The 12920-nt window shown below is 46.5% G+C and overlaps 1 protein-coding gene across 2 annotated transcripts; it reads left to right on the top strand.

The window, feature by feature from the left end:
- Positions 1–449: 449 nt before the first annotated feature.
- On the top strand, positions 450–12008 carry supt5h (SPT5 homolog, DSIF elongation factor subunit). Of its 2 annotated transcripts, XM_053423387.1 has the most exons (30): positions 450–586; positions 751–857; positions 959–1115; positions 1623–1691; positions 3314–3325; positions 3431–3500; positions 3928–3996; positions 4146–4211; positions 4322–4352; positions 4490–4558; positions 5350–5601; positions 5813–5902; positions 5992–6062; positions 6179–6284; positions 6427–6517; positions 6950–7086; positions 7325–7480; positions 7679–7825; positions 7944–8090; positions 8369–8494; positions 8584–8671; positions 8747–8914; positions 9015–9117; positions 9542–9669; positions 9805–9913; positions 10007–10165; positions 10312–10480; positions 10610–10807; positions 10925–11020; positions 11498–12008. In XM_053423387.1, the coding sequence occupies exons 2-30, from the start codon at positions 777–779 to the stop codon at positions 11636–11638; spliced, it is 3306 nt and encodes a 1101-aa protein (XP_053279362.1). In that variant the 5' UTR covers positions 450–586; positions 751–776; the 3' UTR covers positions 11639–12008. The 2 variants fall into 2 exon arrangements, with proteins under 2 accessions (XP_053279362.1, XP_053279363.1); XM_053423388.1 differs by lacking the exon at positions 3314–3325.
- The last annotated feature ends 912 nt before the right edge of the window (positions 12009–12920 follow it).

The following is a 12920-nucleotide window of genomic DNA, read 5'->3' on the forward strand; positions in this document are numbered from 1 at the left end:
TCAATTATTTTAGCAAAAATATGTCTTGCACAAATGTTGTTTTGTAAAAAATAATCAAAATGAAAAAAGCACATCTGTGTTGAGTCCACGTCGGGTCCCTGTGCTCTGCCCCTGCAGACATATTCATTTAAGATGGGAGGAATGTCCGTCTTGTCAGATTCGAGGACTTTAACTGTATTATGGTCTGTGGGAGGGAGGCGGGGGGGGGGGGGGGTGCAGGCCCGGATGCTGCGGCTCTATTTTCCTGTTGTTGCCAGTCGCTCAGCCTGTGATGTTGTGTATTTGTTTCAATATATTTGAATAACAGTTATTTATAAGACGAACTCCTGTGGGACTAAAAACTCATGTTGTTTGAAGTCTTACAACAAAACATTAGAAAAACTCATCTCTCAAAACTGAGGCGAAGTGAGACCTCCTTCTCTCTTCACCTACCGAAGACCAACTCTCGCGAGAGGACGCCATTGCTTCTCGAAGTCTCGCGGTTCCCCCAACAAACAGGTGAGAGCCGCCGGAGAATCCAGAATAACCGAACTCCGCTCGAGTTGTTCGGCTGCGACGCGTCGGGCGCTGCGGGGGTTCCACTCGGGTGAGTATCCGCCGCTCGCGTCGCACCTGCGAGCCGCTGCTCCGCTGATACTCGGGACGCTACGGTCATGCTAGCTAGTTAGCATGCGCTGCTGCTAGCATAACGTGAGCTGCTTCGGCCGCGTCCAACTCAAAGCGCGGGGACGCGTCTCTGTTTTGTTTCAGCTGCTGTTGTCTCCGACGGCCGCGACATGTCCGACAGCGAGGAGAGCGACTTCTCCGACGCCCAGAGCGACCGCAGCAGCGATGGAGAAGCCGAGGAGGTGGAGGAGGTGAGCTAACCGCTAGCGAGGCGTGCTAACCGCCCGGTGGGTCCGCGAGGCGGGTTAAACCAAGTGCGGTACACTTTATTAGTTTGGTCCTGTGTGTCCAGGTGGAGGCGGCGAGCCCCGTGGGCAGCGACAAGGTAGCCGAGGAGGAGGGGGAGGACCTGGAGGATGAGGAGGAGTACGACGAAGAGGAGGAGGAGGACGATGAAGATCGTCCCAGGAAGAAGCCGAGACATGGGGGATTCATCCTGGACGAAGCCGGTATGAACACATCACTTTGTCTTCCCTCTGTCCTCCTGGTGTCTCAGTCCTCCTCTTTCTGCCCTCACCCCTATATCCTAACTCCTCAGCTCTGTCTTTCTCCTCTATGTTCTCCTGCCATCAGTCCTTCTCTTCTATATCATCCCTCTCCCTCGCTATTGTCTCTATCCTCCTGTCTCCATCGTCGCTCCTCACTTCTGTCCTTCTCCTCTCTAGTCTCCTTAACTTTATCCTCCCTCCTGTCTCTATCCCAACTCCTCAGGCCTTCTCCTCTCTAGTCTCCTTCTTCTGAACTCTATCCTCCCTCCTCACCTCTGTCCTTCTCCTCTATGTTCTCCCTTCTCCTGTCTCTATCCTCCCCCCTCCCATAAGTCCTTCTTCTCTATGTTCTCTCGCCTCTCTATGTTCTCTATCCTCTGTCCTCAGCGTCCTCTGCTCTGTGACACGTTTCTTGCCTCTCAGTGATGAATCCTTCTTGAATGTGTCTCTCTGTTCCTCTCTTTCTAGATGTGGACGACGAGTATGAAGACGAGGACGATCAGTGGGAGGAAGGAGCTGAAGACATTATGGAGAAAGGTAAAATAACTCAAACTGTTTGAAACCAGGTGTGAAAATCCATCAACTACATGTTTGTCTTTCTTAGAAACAAGTCAAAAACACAGACCACATGCACATGTCTGCAGTTTAATACAATTTACAGAAAATAGTTGTTAATGAAAATCATGATCATGTAACACAGCAGATGAACTGGGTTCAGACGCTTCTTCTACTTGGTGTGTTTAATGCCCAGAGTGTTAACATCTCAGAATACACACATTTCAGTATGTTAGTTCTGTTTAGAATTCATTCAGACTAATGATCAATGGAAGACGTTCTGTGTTTGACACTGGTATGTTTCCTGTAACGCTCTTACTGGACAGACTTGTCACTGGGACAGATGCTGTGAGGTCCAGACAAATACACATGTTGTGTATCTTCTCTCACTCAGACAATCACTGTGTTGATCTCACTGACACGCCTACAGAAGTCAGGTTTATAGTTTAATTTCACTACTTAAATGAGGTTATTTCCTCAGTTTATAAAAGCAGCTGTAGTGTAAAGTGCTCAGACTGGTGTTGACCCTGATGTGTGAACTGTGTAGCTTCAGTTAGCGACGCGCTGTCTGACTCCTCCCTCTCTGTGCTCCTCTGTCATGCGTGTCCTCTTCAGTTAACGGTAATTCTGCTCCAGGAACTCTCCTGCTCCGATGCCGTCATTTATATCCATGTGTGTCTGAAGCCGATGGAATATCAGTTTCATCCATGTGATAAAATCCATGTCCCAGAATGTGTTAACCCACACCTCATCCGAGCTCAGCTGCTTTGGAGAGTGTGTAGTTGGGGGAGGAAGCACCGGAGGCAAATCCATTATTGGCTTTTGAACCAGAGCCGCTCGCTGCACACAGTTACTGTTAATGTTAATTTTTACTTTTAAACATTAGTCACAGATTTTAGTTCTTTTTAATTTGATAAAACTAGAAATGAAAAAGTTTGAAGTTATTATTCTTTGGTTTGGATCAAATCCATCCACAGAAAAGACAGTTTCATGTTGATGTGTGGAGTGTGCATCCAGAGGTTTGATGTGAACACTTCATATTTCATCCTCTCATTGATCAGTGACTGTATATAAAGAGGATCAGTGACTGTGTATAGTTTTGTTTCTACCTTCCTCCCTGACCCACATTGACCCCCACCGGCCTCATGCTTCTGTTTGCTGTTGCGTCTCCATTAATGTTTGTTTCTGTTGTGTTTTTTTTCCCATCATGCTTTGTGTCGCTGCTGCCTGACTGCTCCTGTGTGTCCTGCCCTGATGACCATGTCTGTCTCCACCTCCTCATCTTCTCCTTCATCCGTCCTGCCGCTGCTCTTAAACCCTCGCTCTTCTCTACCTCCTTCCTTCTACCTTTTCTTCTTTGTCTTCTTCTGGTCCTTCTTCTTTCTCACTCCATCCCGACCGTATCTTTAATTCTACTTCCTTTCTCTCACCCTCCCTCCTTTGATCTCTGCTTGTCTGTCCTTCTCTTCTTTCTGTTCCTCTTCTGCTTTTCTGTTATTATTCTCTCCTCCGCTCTTTGATGCTATTCTCTTTTTTTCTACTTTACCCTCCCTCCTCTCTTCTTCCTCCTCTTCTTCCTTGTCTCTTCGATGGGTCCTGAGCAGAGCAGGCTGAAGGTAAAGTCAGATTTGTTTCCCTTTTTAAAGTCACAATCCTTAGTCATTAATTTGAATTCATTTTGCTCATATTAAAATGCTACCTGCCTGATCTGTCCCCCTCAGTGTCGACCATCGACCATGTGGTTCTGGATGAGGACCACTCGGGTTCTCGGAGGCTGCAGAACCTCTGGAGGTAACACGTCTCCCTCATCTCACACTCAACAGTCAACAAAACCTTTCACCTCGACACAAAGTGGGAGACTGAACCAAGATTCATGTGTTTCCTGTCTCCTCGGACATCTTAACGTTTGTGTGTTGATGAAACTGAACCTGAGTGAACACGTGAAACTAACGTAACATTTAATCGTGTTGTTCCATCGTCTGAGCTGCAGCTCTTTATCATGGAGAGTTCATCTCCATCAACTGATCCCAGAACAGATTACATTCCCAGTCGTTATTCTGCCTTCATCCTGGAACCTTCTGGTGACCATATGACAGGCTGTGTGTTTCTGCTGATCTGTTGTTTCCTCCTGCTTCGTTGGGACCATTTACTTAGCGTTTCTTCACCTGGCCGTGTGTGTGTGTGTGTGTGTTTGTGTGTGTGTGTGTGTGTGTTACAGAGACTCCAGAGAGGAGGCGCTGGGTGAATACTACATGAGGAAGTACGCCAAGTCTTCAGGAGGAGAGCAGTGAGTATACCTTTATTCACACAAGAAATATAATCCTTAAGACATGATTGAGTTGATGTTTTACCAGAAGCCAATGAACACGATCAGGAAGTTTCGTCCAATGAAACGTTAAATACATGTTGTTGTTTTTCTTCTTCTGTGGTGCACAGTTACTCTGGAGGGTCCGAGGAGCTGTCTGATGACATCACCCAGCAGCAGCTGCTTCCTGGGGTCAAGTATGTAAACGCTCATCCACCAATCAGCTTCCACTCTCCGTCAGAGATCAGATTATTTCTTATTAGATCAAGAAGTTGATTTAATGTTGAAACTTGTTTATCTTCCTCAGGGATCCAAATCTGTGGACGGTCAAGTGCAAGGTGTGTATCGTTAATACCCTGACACACAACATCAACACTGAGGACAAAGTTCACACACACACACACACATACACACACACACGTGTTTCCCTCGTCCAAACGTCCTCAAACGTCCGGACATGTCTTTGTTTCCTCAGATCGGAGAGGAGAGGGCGACGGCCATCGCACTGATGAGGAAGTTCATCGCCTACCAGTTCACAGACACAGTGAGAAACTCTTCCACGTTATATCGGACTCATTTGAACGCTCTGCTTCTATTGGTTCAACCCTGATGTTTATTGTTGATGGAGAATTCAGTTCTTTCTATGGTTTTTATTCACTTGTTTCAATAAAATTCAATATCACTTCGCGACTTTACGGTCTTGGAATCAATCAATCAATCAAATTTTATTTGTATAGCCCATATTCACAAATCACAATTTGTCTCAAAGGGCGTTAACATGGTGAGACATCCTCTGTCCTTAACCCTCAGCAAGAGTCAGGACAAACTACTAAAAACCTTTTAACAGGTACAAATACATAGAAACCTCAGAGACACATGTGAGGACTCGTCTCCCAGGACGGACACAAGTCAACAGATGTAAAGTGAAGGAAACATCAAGATTAAAGTTTTTTGGTCGTTAAAAATCTGCCAATCCCCACAAAGTCTTTAACAGACGTATTAAAAAACGTTTAATTTACAGATAAACATCAACGAATATATCAAATTCTATATATTTACTTTTTATTGTAGTTATTTATGAAAGTTTAGGGTTAAACTATATAAATATCAAACATCAATTATTGTTATATGTTTTTCATCAGTGTTTGATAACGACATCTTATATAGAAATATAAAATAAATATATAAATGTCGGTATCTGAGATATTTTTACTCCCTGATATTGGTCAAATTAAATTCCATGTTAGTCGGGCTTCAATGGGAATTGTTGAGGTCTTTGAAATTTGACCTTTCCTTCCTTTTTTCATCCAAACCCCCCCCCCCCCCCCCTCACAGCCCCTGCAGATCAAGTCGGTGGTCGCCCCCGATCACGTGAAAGGTTACATCTACGTGGAGTCGTACAAGCAGACGCACGTCAAGTCGGCCATCGAGGGCATCGGCAACCTGAGGATGGGCTTCTGGAACCAGCAGATGGTTCCCATCAAAGAGATGACCGACGTCCTCAAGGTCGTCAAAGAGGTCACGAACCTGAAGCCCAAGTCCTGGGTGCGACTGAAGAGAGGCCTGTACAAGGACGACATCGCTCAGGTACACCGTGATGTCACAACCAGGAGCAGTGATGACTCATCTTTTTCATATATATATATATATATATAAATAAATGCCCTAAATTAGAGGTGTTTCAAACTGGTGACTGCATGTTAGCAGTGGTTGAGTCATATAATTGAGTTCCCAGCTCAGTGAGACGGATCTTTGCTCTTCACTGAACTGGTGGTGAAGTGAAACTTCTTCTCTCCAGGTCGACTACGTGGAGCCGAGTCAAAACACCATCTCCCTGAAGATGATCCCTCGAATAGACCTGGATCGTATCAAGGCCAAGATGAGTCTGGTAGGTCAAACCTTCACCTACTAACTGGTTAATTAACTTCTTATGGTCGTGACTCAGTGTTTTATACTGGGCTGTGTGGTCGTCTGCAGAAAGACTGGTTCGCTAAGAGGAAGAAGTTCAAGAGGCCGGCTCAGAGGCTGTTTGACGCGGAGAAGATCAGGTACAGACACACGGATGATACTGAGTTGTAATGAAGTCACACAACCCAAGTAATGTGATCTACGCTCCAAAATGTACATTGTGTATATGACTGACGGGTGATGGTTTGATTGACAGGTCCCTGGGTGGGGAGGTCAGCCATGATGGAGACTTCATGATCTTTGAGGGGAACCGTTACAGCCGCAAAGGATTCCTGTTTAAGAGCTTTGCTATGTCTGCAGTGGTAAGGAACGACTCTGGTTCTCTTCAGTTAGAACCTTGTGTTGTTGTTTAACTTGAGGTTCTGTCAGAAACAAAGGAACCACAGAACCGAGCCTGAGCGGAACACATGCAGCACTAACTTGTGTTGTTGTTTCTGTCGTCAGATCACAGACGGAGTGAAGCCGACTCTGTCAGAGCTGGAGAAGTTTGAGGACCAGCCGGAGGGAATCGACCTGGAGGTGGTCACAGAGTCAGGTGGGTGTGTGTAAGTGTGTGTCTGTGTGTGTGTGTGAATCCAGCTTTAGGTTATCGTTTGTTGAATTCATAAACATTTCGAACCCACCACATGATTCGGACGCTGCACTTCTTTACAGAGGGAGTAACATTAGAGTCCAACTCATGCAGATGTTTCTGATAATATATATATTGAAAGAAATTGTCAATGATTCTGAAGATGTTTTCAAACTCTGATGTAACTGAGGTTTGATTTTTTTTTTTTTTTTGTGTTTAACTATAAATTTATTATAAATGACTATAAATTTGTCCTAAAATTCACCACAGTTGATATTTTTAATTTTCTGTTCCTTCCATAATTAGAGTAAATTTTAATGTGATACATGATTGATTATCATAAATGTTAAAGAACTTAATGATGATTTGTGTCTTTGTGTCTTCGTGCATGAGCAGGAAAAGAGCGTGAACACAACCTGCAGGCCGGGGACAACGTGGAGGTGTGTGAGGGGGAGTTGATCAACCTGCAGGGGAAGATCCTGAGTGTGGACGGCAACAAGATCACCATCATGCCCAAACACGAAGACCTGAAGGTACACACACACACACACACACACACACACACACGAGTGGCTGAGGGGTAGAGCGGTAGGAACCCATAGAACAACAAAGTGCTGTGAATAGATGCTCTGTATGAATCTGTGTGTGAATGTAAAGCGCTTTGAGTGGTCATCAAGTCTAGAAACGTTCATATAAATACAAAACCATTCACACACTTTCAAACACACACAGGCTACATCCACACCCTCTAACCCTCATGTGTTCCTGTAGGACCCCCTGGAGTTCCCGGCTCACGAGCTGAGGAAGTATTTCCGGATGGGCGACCACGTGAAGGTGATCGCTGGTCGATATGAAGGAGACACCGGCCTCATCGTCCGAGTGGAGGAGAACTTTGTCATCCTGTTCTCCGACCTCACCATGCACGAGGTACCCCCCCCCCCCCAGTTTGTCTGTGACTCAGTGAAATGAGACTGTTCTGAAATACTGAGTCAGTAAAAGAAGTGAAAATGAAAAATTGTTCTGAATCCTGAGGAGTAAGAAAAGATCTCAGATAGAAAGTAAAGATTTCCACATTCAACACGACAACACAACGTGAGCTACACACTGACCCCGGCTGTCTCCCAGTTGAAGGTGTTACCCAGAGACCTGCAGCTCTGCTCGGAGACGGCCTCCGGCGTTGATGCGGGGGGGCAGCATGAGTGGGGCGAGCTGGTCCAACTGGACCCGCAGACGGTTGGAGTCATTGTCCGACTGGAGAGAGAAACCTTCCAGGTAATAGTCTGATCCGGGATGGAAACGCCAGCACGGTGAATACAAGCAGAGTCTTTGCTCAGTCCAACATGAAGGGTCACATGACGTGCGCTCAGTGAAAGACGTCTGCGTCCCTCAGGTGCTGAACATGCACGGGAAGGTGCTGACCGTGCGCCACCAGGCGGTGAATCGCAGGAAGGACAACCGCTTCGCTGTGGCTCTGGACTCGGAGCAGAACAACATCCACGTGAAGGACATCGTGAAGGTCATCGACGGGCCGCACTCTGTAAGCAGCTCACTTCCCTGGTCCTGCTTTGAACTGTGTTTGTGAACATGTCTGGTGAAGAGGTCTGTGCATTAACTTGAATTTAATGTTTTTAATTCGACTTGTTGGAGCTTTTTTGACAGAATGATTGATTGTATATTTTGTCTCTACGCTCGGGACACCTAGTGGCCAGTCATTTTGTTTTCAGGATGTCCATTTGTAACTCCTTAAGGGTGTGTGTCTGTCCATGACATGGTGTGTTTGTGTGTTACACTGTGTCCTTTGTGTTTGCGTTGTAGGGCCGCGAGGGCGAGATCCGACACCTGTTCCGAGGCTTCGCCTTCCTCCACTGTAAGAAGCTGGTGGAGAACGGAGGCATGTTCGTCTGCAAGACCAGACACCTGGTGTTAGCCGGGGGATCCAAGGTCAGCTCCTCATTGGCTGCTTGATCACGTCTATGTGTTCCTCATGTGTGACCTGGTTTGTTGAGTGTGTGGCGTGTTCATTGTTTCAGCCCAGAGACGTGACTAACTTCACGGTGGGAGGATTCGCTCCCATGAGCCCTCGCATCAGCAGCCCCATGCACCACGGGGGGGGAGGAGGTGAGTGTTCCTCTGCTGCTGTGTAGCACGAGGAGTTAGGACCGAGTTTGATGTTGTGTTGCTGTGGTCCTCCAGGTGGTCCGCAGAGAGGAGGAGGAGGTGGAGGTGATAGAGGAGGAGGAGGAGGAGGTGGAGGTGATAGAGGAGGAGGTGGAGGAGGAGGAGGAATGGGCCGGGGCCGAGGTCGGAGGGACAACGAGCTGATTGGTCAGACAGTTCGTATTTCTCAGGGACCTTACAAAGGTAAGACGACACAAACTCCACGTGACTGAAGTTTTATTTAAAGAACCTGAATCAGAGAGAAAGTTTGATCTGTGCTGATGAGTTTCCCTCCGGCTCCCAGGATACATCGGGGTGGTGAAGGACGCCACGGAGTCCACCGCCCGGGTGGAGCTGCACTCCACCTGTCAGACCATCTCCGTGGACCGGCAGCGCTTAACCACCATGTACGTGTTTCACATGCTGCTCAGATTCACATGAAGGAAATACTGTGTTGTGTAAAATCAGAGAATATCAGAACTGATACAAAAACATTGTTCATTTATTACTGAACACGTTTTGTGATATTTAAATCTGATCAGAGCATCACTGGAGCTCATTCGTCCCTTTTTTATTCTATCGAACCAAATCATGCACTTGTAAATTGAAATCAAGATTCATTTATTATTCTCTAAGAAATCAGTGAAAATGTTAAATATCATTCTTTCTCACAATGTTAAAGAAAAGATAAAAAATATCTAGATCAAAACGATTTGACTCAGGTTCCATCACTCAACACAGTTTACTGGATCTGTGGTTTGTTGTTAATCCTGTGAACAAACTGAAACTCTCTGTTCTGAGTCTGAGTCTTTGTCCCCGTCGTGTCTCCAGGGGAGCGAAGAGACACAGTGGAATGACGTCGGCTCACGGGCGCACTCCGATGTACGGCTCCCAGACTCCGATGTACGGCACCGGCTCCAGAACGCCCATGTACGGCTCCCAGACGCCGGTGCATGACGGTGAGGCTCCGCCCGTTTGTCTGACGCACACAAAACAATCATATCGTTTTGTGTTTGTTCTGTTGTCGGTCAGAATCCATGATTTGTGAGTTTCTCTGTAGAGCTCGATATAAATACCGACCTCTTGTCTTGTAGCTGGAAACCGAACGCCTCACTACGGCTCTCAGACCCCGCTGCATGATGGGAGCAGGACGCCAGGTCAGAGCGGGGCCTGGGACCCCAGCAACCCCAACACACCGTCCAGGTAACACAAGGGCCACGCTGGTTCCAAAGAAACTGGTTCATTTCTGTTCCTTCTTTATTGAATATGTTTAAAAATATTGTCTCTTCTCTGCAGAAATGACGAAGAGTACGACTTCGGCTACGATGACGAGCCCTCCCCCTCCCCTCAGGGATACGGGGGAACCCCTAACCCCCAGACCCCAGGTTACCCAGAAGTCCCCTCTCCTCAGGTCAACCCTCAGTACAACCCGCAGACACCCGGCACACCCGCCATGTGAGTCTTCATAAATGTCTGATTGATAAAAAAATGTTACAACTTCAGTTTCAACATTTTAAAAACATTTCCATTCTCTCTCTGTGTGTGTGTCTGTTGTGTGGTGTGTGTGTGTGTCTGTTGTGTGTGTGTGTGTGTGTGTGCAGGTACAACACAGAGCAGTATTCTCCCTATGCAGCTCCCTCCCCTCAAGGCTCCTACCAGCCCAGTCCCAGTCCTCAGAGCTACCACCAGGTGGCGCCCTCACCAGTCGGCTACCAGAACACACACTCTCCTGCCAGTTACCATCCCACGCCCTCCCCCATGGCCTATCAGGTAGGAGCTGTTGTTTCAGATGTGAGGAGAGATAATGTTTATCCACCACATCGTTGTCCATTGATTTATTTGTGTAGTTTTAGTTCCGATCTGTGAAAGAAATGGGTTTAATGGTTGTGCTGTCCACAGGCCAGTCCCAGTCCCAGTCCTGTGGGCTACAGTCCCATGACGCCTGGAGCGCCCTCTCCTGGAGGCTACAACCCTCACACCCCGGGCTCCAACATCGAGCAGGGCAGCAGCGACTGGGTGACCACTGACATACTGGTCCGAGTGAAGGACTCCTTCATGGACCTGATGGGACAGACCGGCGTCATCAGGAGCATCACGGTAACACACACACACACACACACACACACACACACACACACTTACTTTCCAGTCTGTCTTATTTTTGTGAACACACAACACATTTTGAATCGTGCGTGTGCGTGTGTGTGTGTGTAGGGAGGGATGTGTTCAGTGTTCATGCAGGAGTCGGAGAAGGTGGTCAGCATCAGCAGCGATCACCTGGAGCCCATCACCCCCACCAAGAACAACAAGGTAACTGCCCCCCCCCCCCCCCCCCCCCCCCCAATAACCATCATAACAATGGTTATTGTTATGATCCTTGTAAAGTTGATCAGAAATGATGATGTAATGTCCGTGTTTCATCATCACGTGATAAAAACGTGTTGATAACGTGACGGTGACAGAAGCTGTAGAGAAACATGTTCATGGTTCAGACAACTTAGAGTTAAAAGATATTTATATCATGATTCTATATTTAAAAGTCTTTAGGATCTTAATTACATTTTTATTGATTCAAATAGATTTGAAGTCAGATTTTGGTTTTCATTTCACATATATATCATTTATTATGGTTCATTGACTCACAGAAGCTTTTACACAATTCAGAGACAGGAAGTGTTAGAAGATTCTCCAGGAAATGACATCACTGGCTGGTGAACTTCCTGTTGTAGCCCCCCCATGAGTGTGCTGGTGTTAAGAGCCCCCCCCCCCCCCCCCCCCTGTGTGCAGGTGAAGGTGATCCTGGGGGAGGACCGCGAGGCCACGGGCATCCTGCTGAGTATCGACGGAGACGACGGCATCGTGCGCATGGAGCTGGACGACCAGCTGAAGATCCTCAACCTGAGGTTCCTGGGTCGCCTGGAGCACTGAGAGGCCGAGGGGCGAGGGAGAGACACACACAGACACACAACACACACACAGTGAGGTGGGAGTGCAGAAAACACACAAGACTGAGATGAATTAAGGGCCAAAGCAGAAGCGTAGATGAGGTCACAGCCAGCAGCAGATTTCCTTCAACAAACTTCCAGAATGTTTCTGACCCATCGAGCATCTCTCTCTCCCTTCCGGGTTCATTTTTTAGTTTTTCTTAATTTTTTTTTTTTAATTTTCTGTTAGCGTCACACTTTTCTCTTTCGTGGTCTGACTCTGTTTTTAGTGATTTCTAAATGGTCTGTTAGTTCTTTTGATTTTCCAGGTGCCGGAGGGTTGAAAAATAAAATAGATGTCAATAAAATGTGAACCTGTGTGCGTGTTCTATTTGTGTGTGTGTGTGTGTGGTGTGTGTGGAACCTGGTCCCCAGCCCACAGTCAATGTGAGGGAGGTGAAGATGATGACATCATCGACCTGCTTCACAGGGGGGAAGAAGGTCCAGTTGGCTCAGGTGCTGGTGGACTTCTTCTTCCTCAGCCCCAGAAAGTGTCAGATTCTCTTCCTGACTGAAGCCTTCTTCTCTGTCTTCTGAGGCAGCTGCTTGTGTTCGGGCTCAGGGAGAACGTTGGAGAGAGACTCCTCCTCAGTCCTGGAAACTTCAGCCTCGTGACTTTGGTAGAATTCATGATAAGAAGGTGTGATCGTCTCCAGGTCTTCTTGAAGAGCTTTATTCTTCTTCTCCTCCTGGAGCTCATTGTTGAACGTCTCCTGTTGGATGATGTAAGCCACCTGCAGGTGTGAGGGACCAGAACCTCCATGACTCGTCCAATCGGATTCGCTTTAAGTAGAAAGTTTAAAATACTCTGAACAGCGGAAGTTTTGTCTCTTTCAAAGTGGTGTCACTCTCTGAGGTCCATGTGGTGTTCTTATATAAATATGTCTATGGATTAGAGACCTGATGATAAACGGGAGAACAAACATTTGATATAAAGCATTGAACGTGTCTTAGATCTTAATTAGTCCATTTCTTCTGGAACGTTCAATTAATTCATTTTCAATTTTTTGTGTGTTTTACTTTTATATTTTTCATAGTCATAATTCAACAGTTTTTATTACATTGTTCGTACGGTCATGGAAAAGTTATGGAATTTTAAAATGTGCTTTTCCAGGCCTGGAAGGGTCATAGGAAAAAAATTATCTCCCAAAAGTTTTTGAAAAGTCATGGAAATTTGTTATATTCATATTTTCATGTCGTTCATAACGCTGAGTTTTAAATAATTC

The sequence above is a fragment of the Pleuronectes platessa genome, chromosome 5 (assembly GCF_947347685.1).
Source record: "Pleuronectes platessa chromosome 5, fPlePla1.1, whole genome shotgun sequence".
Classification (NCBI taxonomy): domain Eukaryota; kingdom Metazoa; phylum Chordata; class Actinopteri; order Pleuronectiformes; family Pleuronectidae; genus Pleuronectes; species Pleuronectes platessa.

Coding starts and splice junctions, on each gene's coding strand:
- supt5h (XM_053423387.1), top strand. CDS start 777: ATGTCCGACAGCGAGGAGAGCGACTTCTCCGACGCCCAGAGCGACCGC. Junction 858..958: donor AAGCCGAGGAGGTGGAGGAG/GTGAGCTAACCG, acceptor CTGTGTGTCCAG/GTGGAGGCGGCGAGCCCCGT. Junction 10,808..10,924: donor GCGTCATCAGGAGCATCACG/GTAACACACACA, acceptor GTGTGTGTGTAG/GGAGGGATGTGTTCAGTGTT.